We start from the raw sequence: 10,562 nt of genomic DNA, 5'->3' as shown, positions 1-10,562 counted from the left end.
AGTCCTCAGGCCGAGACAATTGTCATTAGTTTAAAGGGATAGTTTGGTTTTTTTGAAGTGGGGTCATATAAATTACATATCTATAGTCGGTCTGTTCCCTACCATATTCACCGATCAGCACAGCCTCAGTTTAGAGAAGTAGAGAGCCGCTCCAGCCCAGACGTTCAGCTTTGTACTGCAGTGAGTCCAGATGTAAAGTGAATTTTAACAACTTAAAACAAGGCCCACCTAAAAAAATCTAAATTAGTTCAAGTGTACGTTATATAGAGAAAATTCCCACTGCTTTAAATCGCCTTTAGACAGCCCTTTCTTTTGGTGCTACATTTTCTCAACCATAGAATCTCCGTATCCCTACGCATTAGCATAACGCACTAACAGGTGATCTGCGAGTGGTGAGATACAGTGTTAGGCCCAGTTGCGCTAAAATTCGCTTAAAATTCGCTTTGTATCTGGACTCTGTTCACTGCAGTACAAAGCAGAGCGACTGAGCTGGAGCGGCTCTCTACTTCTCCAAACTGAGGCTGCGCTGATCTGCAATTACAGTAGGGAACAGACTGACTATAGATATGTACTTTATATGACCCCACTTAAAAAAAAAACGAACTATCCCTTTAAAGAAATACAAACCAGCCAGTCCATTTCTACACTACCACAATGATAATGGTTTCGGGCCTGACCAGACCTGTCCTAGAACCTGAGGACACAACACGTAGCGACTTGTCAATTACAAGGTATCCACTCCCTGAAGCATACCCACCTTCAGTGTCCATTTTGCTCTCAGCGTTTAACCATAATTTAATGATAATGGTTTTAGGCCTGATTGAATCTGACTGAGAACCTGAAGACACGCCGCAGTAGTGACTTGTCAATCTCAAGGAAGCCAATCCCTGAAGTTTACCCAGCTTTATCGTCCATTTTACTCTAATCGTTTGACCAAAAATTCCAAAATGAAAATTAATGAGATATGCACAAGAGCTGCTTTACCATGTAGTTCTATCTCTGTTCACAATTACTGAGGGAACTCAAATTTCAATACACCACCAAGTCTTACCTGAACATTCCACAGCTGCCTCTTCCATATGATCGCTGCTGGTCTGGACATATTCTGTCAGTGTGCACTGTGACAGAGAGCTCTCTCTGCCGCTACAACTGACCTTATACCCTCGCTGAGCTCCGCCTTGACCATATGATCCGGTGAACTTGACAGGATCTCCACAGTTCATCTCTCTGCACACCACTGTAGCCTCATTCATTCCCCAGTTAAAGTTAAATGTTGGTGACCAGTGGTCACCGTGGGAAAACTCCACTCTGCCTGAGCACTGGCCAGTCCCATTAATGAGTCTAATGTTGGCTGCAAAGCAATGAGAGCGAAAAGCAATCAGTTAGTTGGTGTTTTGACACAAAACATCTGATTAGAGGGAAACTCGACCGATTTTACACATTTAACTATGTTTGCAGGTCTTTGTGGAGTACTATAACACATGTTAAAGGGATAGTTTGGGTTTTTTGAAGTGGGGTCATATAAAGTACATATCTATAGTCGGTCTGTTCCCTACCATATTCACCGATCAGCGCAGCCTCAGTTTGGAGAAGTAGAGAGCCGCTCCAGCCCAGACACTCAGCTTTGTACTGCAGTGAACGGGGTCCAGATTTTAAGCGAATTTTAAGCACCTATAACAAAGCTCACCTAAAAAATCTATAACAGTTCAAGTGTATGTTGTATAGAAAAAATTCACACCGCTTGTACCACAGTCAGACCGCACTTTCTTTTGGCACTACATTTTCTCAACCGTAGAACCTCTGTATCCCTACGCAGTTGCGCTAATGCATATGGATATGGAGGTTCTATGGTCTTTGTCTGAAATGGTTAAGTTTCGTTTGGATTGAAAGTAAACGGAGTTGCGTGCATTAACCTCTCGTCCAGCAACTGGGCCTCACACTGTATTTCGCCGCTCACAGATCACCTGTTGTGCTAATGCGTAGGAATATAGGGGTTCTACGGTTGAGAAATTGTGGTGCCAAAAGAAAGGGCGGTCTGACGACGATGTAAAGCAGTGTGAATTTTCTCTATACAACGTACACTTGAAATGTTATTGAATATTCTAGGTGAGCCTTGTTTCAGGTGCTTAAAATTCGCTTTGCATCTGGACCCCATTCACTGCAGTACAAAGCTGAGCGTCTGGGCTGGAGCGGCTCTCTACTTCTCCAAACTGAGGCTGCGCTGATCGTGATTACGGTAGGGAACAGACCGACTATAGATATGTGCTTTATATGACCCCACTTCAAAAAACATGAACTATCCCTTTAAGCAAGTAGCATAAAGCCTTTTGTGGCTCCAGAAGAAGCTGTGTGTAATCTGAAAGGTCGCTGCCAGTGATGCTACTCATTGGCTAAGCTGCATTGTGGGAAATGTAAGAAGCAAGGTTTTTTTTTAAAGAAGAAAGAAGAATTTTGCGTGATAAAAAAGGTGATATCTCTGGTCCTGCTGTGTCTATTTCGATAATTTATTTTTAATCTGTCCATAATGTGTCCAACAGTGATAACATAACCTGCAAAATATTAATCGGAGGCATTATGGGCAAAGGATAAATTTATGCAAGGAAACACTATGTGAAATAAGTAAATACTGTGCTTGTTACGACCCATGGTCATATCAGTATTTCTGTGCTTTTCCTCTCCTTGAATAACCCTCTTTTACCTGAGTGAGTGAGAGTATGTGTGATTGGTTGCAGATGTGTCTGAGTGATTGCAGGTTGTCCCAGGGAGCTGATTGGTTCCTGCCTGGAAGCCAAGAGTTTAAGGACCAGCTCCTCTCCAGTTCCTGGAGGCTCTCCTCTGCTGTCCCAGACTGCCAACATGTGTGATTGTGTAAATGATGTTGTTACGTCTGCATGTATTGCTCTGTTCTCCTGTGTCCTGCTTCAGGTGGCGCCCTCCCCACCTGACTGGTCAGGCACACCTGCAGCACCTCAGCAATCAGGTGGACTGCTATAAAGCTGCAGGGATGGAAGCAGACGGGGCCAGTGGGCCAAGCCACCAGATAGTGTCATGGAGCGCTGTCGGTCGTGAACCTGAAACTGTGTTACTTTTCATATTATTATTCCCCGAGGCTTTGGCCTTAGTGTTTATCTTTGTTGTTGGTTAGACCACAGTTTGGTCTACTCTGAGTGGTTTTTTTCCGACTTCGCTTCCATAAGGGAGTAGCTTTGTGTTATTGTTGGGCTTATTTGTGTATAAATAAATAGTTTAATTATACAAATCTTTCTGTTTCCTCTCATTCTCGAAACACCCGGTTTACTATTAATTTGTTGCTCGTCTCTTCCCCTGGATACCACCAATAGGGACGTAACAGATGTATTTTTGAATAAAACCATTCAAAAACACTTTGCTGCTGGTGGTGCCTGGAGTATCGTAAGAGCGGAGTCTCATCTTCATGCTGGGCCAGGGTTTCCCCTAGGCCCTGGTCATAACAGTGCTAATAAAGAAGAATGAACAACCCAACAGAGATGATACCTGAGCACACCACGCCAGCATCTTCGCCATGGCCACAGTTATTTTCCCCGAGGGGCGGATGTCTGCAGTGCATGAGGGATGTCTCGTTCCCGAGGCAGCTGACATCATCCAGCCAGATGTTTCCCTGGCCTGGACCAAAGAAGGCATTCGTTTTGGCCGTCTGAGCTGTTCCACAGTCAATGACTCTGCACACCACCTCTGCATCTCTGATGTCCCACTCATCATCACACACTGTTCCCCACTGGCCACCATGCATAACCTCAACTCTGCCAGAGCATCGGTCGGTGCCATCGACAAGCCTTAACATTGGAATATCTGATGAAAGGTCCAATAATGTTTAAAGTAATCAAGTACTTTAGTTCTTATCTGTAGTGCTATTTATTTGAGATGTCGGCATTCTTTCAAATATAATGGAACTAGATGGCACCAGTTTGTGGTGTTCAAAGCACCAAAGAAATACATCTGGAAAAAATCAACAACAAAGACAACGGTCTTATTACCAGCTTAATCAAGGTAATCCACAGACGTTGTTGTGAGCATTTTCATGTATTTCTTTCAGTGTCACCTCACAGAGGGAAGTGTGCATCTACTCATGGATGAGAGACTAGCTTACAAGGCTAATAAATATTATTTGTAGATGCAGTTCAGTAGAAAGAAATTACGTTAGCTCCTTGATGAAGCTGCTCACAACAAGGTCTGTGGATTATCTTGAGTAGCCGGGTCATGATTTCTGAAAAGACACATTGCTGTTGAGTTTTTTTTTTAAATGTGTTTATTAGGGCTGGGCAACAATTAAAAGTTTTAATCGCGATTAATCGCATGATTTCCCTGATTAATCACGATTAATCACATCTGTATACGCAAAATCTAATAATTAATTCAAATGTATAGCGCACTTTTAACATCAGCATTTTTATACAGTAGCAGTTAAATAAAAATATTTAGTGTAAAATCTCAACTTAAAATGTTATCAAAAGCAAATACATATTTAAGCTCATTGCCACTGCTAGGGCATTAATGTTATCGCTGTTCGTGGTGAAAAATGATTAAAAAAAATTTAAAAATGCCCACAAAATCCTGAGCCACAATCATAACATTAAAACAGGGAATTTCTGAGATAACAACACAAACATTTTCCTTTCATCAAGGAGCAGCATAACCAGTCTATGTTCAGTAGCAAATGTCCCTGAGAGACGAAGTTAAAAAAAGTTCACTGCTGGGATTTACTGTGCAACTTCAGTCAAGTGTCCCATGCACGTTTCAGCATAATGTCTCTCCTCTGTTTCCATTACAGTAAGAGCACGTGAATGCAGCGCCCACTTTTCATCAATATAATGCACTGTAACCCCAAGGTAATTATGGTCACCGAGTGATGTCCAGTAGTCCTCAGTGAGAGCAACAGTGGGTGCACGTTGCAAAGTTGTCGCTTTTGCAGTCCTCTCCTTTTCATACAACTCGTGCATTCTTCGTGTGATGGTGTGTCTTGAGGGCATCTCATACCTGTCGTCATTTGTCGCGATTCTCAGAATGCTACTCAGACCAACGTCTTCCACAACACTAATCGGCCTGCAGTCTGTAGCTATCCACTTCGCTATGCCATTTGTTAGCTTCTCTTGCCTTTGTTTATCTATACTTCTCCCACACGCTGCATCTAACGTAGTCTGCCGAATTCTCGCTCCACTGTTTGTTTCGTTGAATGATTTGCTGATATCGGTGTGTTTCGCATTTAGGTGATATTTTAGACTGGAAGTAATCCGGTGATACGAAAATTCAACTTTTTGAATTACTTTGGTTCTGTCGACTCTGCCGTCTGTAAGAATTTTAAAATGAAAATGGCCATGCAAAAGTTGCGTACCCTTCTCCATGTTTGTCTATCCCCCAATTCTTTTCTTTTGCGGTTCAGCAGCCGTCAGCAACAGACTTTTAACAAAATAAAAGCCTGTGAGCAACAGACTTTTACAATAATAAAAGACACAATAAAACCTGCTCTAATGCGCGATAAAATAATTGTCGGCGTTAATTAATTAATGAGTTAACGCGATAATAACGAGTTAACTTGCCCAGCCCTAGTATTTATACATTTCTTTAAGTGCAATCTAGTTCCAGCGTATTTGAGAGAAGACAAACATCACCTACCTTACACCGTCTTACCTGTACATGAAAGAGAAACACCTTCACATGTCTCTGTGATTTCTTGAAATGTGCAGTCAGAGATAGAGCTCACATTTCTGGCGCATGTAATCCTATACCCTTTCAGTCTGGTGTCACCAAAATGGAAGCTTTCCTGAGAATTTTTTGGAGGTCCGCAGCCGAGTTCCTTGCACAGCCTTGTAGACTCTTCTTGGCCCCAGTTACTGTTACAAATTTTCCACCACTGACCACCCTGGGAGACCTCCACTCTGCCAGAGCAGCGGTTAGTCCCGTTGAACAATCTGACTGAGGCTGGAAAGAAAGCGGTTAGGGTCATGTTAACTATTGTATTTAACATTTGTGGGGAAGAATGTTATTAGTTCATCAGTGAAATGTAGTATTTCCCGCTGCTTTTGAGGATGAAAGGGTTTTTGGAAAGGAGAAGAGATAGTACTGCTTATAAATCTGTGATTTAATACCAAGAACAACCACCAAAAGAGGAACAGGCTGCAGGAGGATTTTCTAACATGGTGCAGGATTTGAAATTATACTCTAGCTAAAAAAGACATGTAATGTTTGATAAAAGATCTTGGCAAATAGCAAGGGCTCAACATGCCCATACAGTAGATACATCTATGCGTTCATCACCATGATACACAAGTGCAATTATCAGGATTCTGAGCAACCTGATTTCATTCAAGTACTTGACATTTTAACAACAGACAGTTCAACATGTGTTACCTGAGCATACAACACCAGCATCTTCATTGTGGTCACAGTTGTGTTCTCCCAAACCTCTGTTGCGGCAGTCAACAAGGGATTTCTCATGACCAGAACACTCAACATCGTCCAACCAAACCTTATCCCGACCTCTGCCGAAGAAGGCATTGTGCTTGACTGAGAGAGCATTCCCACAGTTCATCTCTCGGCACACGACAGCTGCCTCCTGCATGCCCCATCTGTCATCACAAACTGTTCCCCACTGTCCATTGTGGAAGAGTTCAACTCGGCCATTGCATCGATTAGTCCCGTTCATCAGCCGAAGTGGCTTACTGTCTGTCAGGTGGACAAGAAAAGACAGTCTAACCATGTACAGTTCACTACAAAATTACAGATGTAGTTTTTGACTCACTTGCACAGAAAATCGTAGCATCAACACAGCTTTCCTTGAATTCTTGAAGCTTGCACTGTGAGATCGAGCTCTCATTTCCAAAACAGGAGGTCTTGATTCCAACCATGTCACTTGCCTCTCCAAAATGTAGATTGTCAGTCGGAGTGACAGCAGTGCCACAGTTAATCTCTTGGCACACCACGTCAGCTTCTGCCTTGCCCCAGTCACTGCTGCATATTCGTTTCCAATGGCCCTCATGGTAGACTTCCAATCTGCCATTACATCGATTGCTTCCGTTGATCACCCTCACGTGTTCTGCAAATCATAGAGGAAGAGATATAATTAAATCGAGATAGTCTTTGGTGTTACCTCATCCCTTAAAGTGGAAGGGAATGAGTCCAAGCCAAGACCCAAAATGTCTGTCTTATTTACATATGACCACGTGTTTCAGGGCCTTTAAATCTGTGTACTGCATGGTAGCAAGTACTAGCAAATAAATATCATGTTTGGCAGTCTCAACACAAAAGTGTCATGTTACACAATTTGAGAGTCAGCCAAAAAATCTGGTAAATTGTCCATAGCAATCGAAGAAATATATGTTTAAAGGGGCACTTCTTTTTCTTTCTTTCAAGTTCAGTTTGCTCAGCAGGAAGAGTAAGACTCAGCATCTCAAAAACCCAACAGAGCTTTCCAAAGTCTACAAAAATTCAGTTGATGATGTGATAAGATGATGCCTAATCAACGACACTATTGACTTGCAATGTGGGAAGTGCATAGCCAAACGTTTTTGGGGCTTGACCCACACTATTGACGAAAAATCAGGATATGTCTGGTACACTAACATTACAGGAGTGCAATAGAAAACAACACCGTGATGTACAATGAATGAAGGTGACATGAGGTGAATGCATGGGCACTGCACAATGACCTTGTGGAGGTGAGCGTGGTCGAGGCGTGGCTGCGGGAGAGAGAGAGGTGGAGAGCGCTCAGGAGAGCAGCGCCAGGTGAGTGATTGGCAAGGCTGGCACCCAGTTGCTAATCACTCTCTCCCTTTATATGCAGTAGCGTGCTGGACCTCTGATGGAGGAGGCATGGGAGATGTGCCAGAGAGAAGTTGAACCGAGATGCAGGAGCTGCATTCGGCCCCAGTGTAAGTAGTTACTATTGGGAATTACGGATTCAAGCAATAAAAGGCTTGACACGTGATATGCGTGCGGTACTCAGTGGTGATGCGAGGTTGTCCGACGCTACATACGGGGATGAGGAACCAGTGAGCCCTGATGCCGCACAGGCATATCCACACTTTACATCGATTAGGGATAGATTTATAGAGACAGGAAAAGAAATTACCCAGTTGCTGGTACCAAAAAGCCACCGGGAAGCTGTCTTCCAGGTGGCTCATTATAACCCAATAGCACATGGGGGGCGACAAAACACTAGACCAGACTACAGCCCGATTCTTTTGGCTTGATGGGGAGATGTACACTGCTGGAGTGCATTTTGCCCTGAATGCCAGCTGGTTAACCAGCCGGCCATCCCAAGAGCGCCTTCGCGCCCCTTACCACTCATGGAGGTCCCGTTTGAGCTAATTGGTATGGACCTTGGGCGCAATTGGGATAGGTGACTAGATCCTCTGTTGTTTGCAGTGCAGGAGGTACCCAATGGCGTCCACAGGATTTTCTCCCATTGAACTGCTGTTTGGCAGAACACCGCAGGGGACTTTGGACCTGGTTAAGCAAAGCTGGGAGGAAGGGCAGAATAAAAATTTAATTCAGTACATCCTGGACCTTAGAGCAAAACTCTACACACTAGGGCAGCTATCATGGGAAGTTTGCTTAAAGCCCAGGAGCGTCAACAGCACCTGTACAACAGAGGAACTAGATTAAGAGAATTTGCACCGGAGAGAAGTGCTTGTATTTCTCCCGTCATCCTGCTCCAAATTACTCGCCAAGTGGCAAGGACCCTTCGTGGTCACACGGCGAAAGGGCGATGTTGACTATGAGGTGGTGCGTTCTGACAGGGGAGGGGTAACACAGATTTACCACCTCAACCTCCTCAAAGCCTGGAGAGAGGCGGAGCCTGTTTCCCTGATGACAACTGTGACAGAGAGAGATGACCTGGGGCCCGAGGTGCCAAAATTCGCCAATTCCTGCTCGCTCCTCTGTGGTGCCCATTTCACACCTTAAACATAAACTGAGGTAATGGATTGAATTCAGCCTTACCCGAACAGACAACTCCAGCATCTTCACCATGGCCACAGTTATTTTGCCCAAATGGTCTGTGTTGACACTTGAGGAGAGACGACTCACGACCAGCACACTGCACATCATCCAGCCAGATTTCTTCCTTTCCTTCGCCAAAAAAAGCCCCTTCCTTGGCCTCAAGAACTGTCCCGCAGTCTAACTCTCTGCACACCACCTCAGCATTGGCAGTGCTCCACTGATGGTCACACACCGTTCCCCAACTGTCGGCATGGTAGACCTCCACTCGACCCGAGCAACGTGAAGGACCGACCAGCTTGACTTTGTCACATTCTGGAATTGGTAAAAAGGAAAGCACAATTGCTGTAGGTTGTGTCGACATTAAATCAGTAAAAGAAAGTCCCTTTCATTATATCGTGGTCTAGAAATCAGGATATCTAAATATCATACATGTGTTTTCGGGTATGAAACATTTTACTTACTAACCTGTAAGCAGTGAGAGGCTCAGTAGACCTGCAGCAGAAAAAATCTGTTAAAATGTTCTAATTAAGCCTGATAACCAAGAGATTTATCATAAATATCTAAACAATCTTGTCCAATAGTACAGAGCAGTCAATGCAGTCAATAAAAGCAGCTCTCCATGATGAAAGACTATTTTCTTTTTACACACTGAGATTTTCACTTCTGTATCTGTGATTGCAACCAAACTCTTTGACTATGCTGTGATATATTATATTTTCAAGTCAAGGGAAACATGTGAAATGGTGGAAGTTAAACACTGAAACTCACCTAATGACAAATAAACCAAATGTTGTTTTCCAGCAGAGATGAAGATCATATTGTATCTTCAAAGTGGGTCAAATGCTGACAAATGTAAGATAGAAATAAGTATTGTTACTCTTCATTTAAAAATAAATAAATTGTCTGTTCTTTTTTCACAGCAACGAGAAAAGCTTGATTTCTGGAAACCATGCAATATTTTTTCCTTACCGAAATCAGCGACGGTGTCTAAGTCCCCCTCTTACATTTTAAATTCAACCTCTCTGGTTGCTGCTATTAAAATGACATCACAATTCAAACTAAAAAAATATCACATCTAAAACATCCAAAGGATAGAAGTCCTATGTACAGATCCAGTGATTATTATCAATTAAAGGGGCTGCCTGGACTTGGACTGCAACCTGGACGTATGTTGACATTTGGATCAATCATTAAAGACTGTGGATGACAGGAGATTACATTGTTACACAATATCTACTTACTATTTGAAAAAGACATTACTTACAGCAGGAAAATCCAACCACAAGTAACATGATGCTGGAACCAGAATGCTAGAAACCCTGATTAGTAGACACCACAAATTATCTGCTGCGAAAACTAAAAGGGAAATGTAGTTGAAAAGGAGAGTTGTGGGCAAACTTCTGGTTTTGCCAAACCCCAATAAGAGAAACCTGTGGCGTTCAAAAGCCTTTCACAACATAGGACATTTTGGTATCATTCGCAACATTAACTATACAAATATTAACAGCAGCAACACATTTATAAGTACTTTTCCAACTGAAATAAATGTAATAAACCCATATCAACAAATTAGCTGCATTCACATT

The 10,562-nt window shown here is 43.0% G+C and overlaps 1 protein-coding gene across 1 annotated transcript; it reads right to left on the bottom strand.

Moving 5' to 3' along the window:
- Window positions 1-595: 595 nt before the first annotated feature.
- On the bottom strand, window positions 596-10,087 carry LOC115573555 (deleted in malignant brain tumors 1 protein-like). The gene is made up of 9 exons (XM_030404371.1): window positions 9,946-10,087; window positions 9,745-9,819; window positions 9,442-9,468; window positions 8,977-9,288; window positions 6,776-7,069; window positions 6,385-6,699; window positions 5,665-5,955; window positions 3,514-3,828; window positions 596-1,351 (listed from the first exon to the last, which is right to left on the bottom strand). Exons 2-9 carry the CDS (start codon window positions 9,791-9,793, stop codon window positions 1,023-1,025), a joined length of 1,932 nt encoding a protein of 643 aa, XP_030260231.1. The 5' UTR covers window positions 9,794-9,819; window positions 9,946-10,087; the 3' UTR covers window positions 596-1,022.
- Between the last annotated feature and the right edge of the window lie 475 nt (window positions 10,088-10,562).

Source organism: Sparus aurata, chromosome 22 (assembly GCF_900880675.1).
Source record: "Sparus aurata chromosome 22, fSpaAur1.1, whole genome shotgun sequence".
Lineage (NCBI taxonomy): Eukaryota > Metazoa > Chordata > Actinopteri > Spariformes > Sparidae > Sparus > Sparus aurata.
Note: the sequence above shows the minus strand (reverse complement) of the source record. Positions and strands in the feature narration are given on the sequence as shown.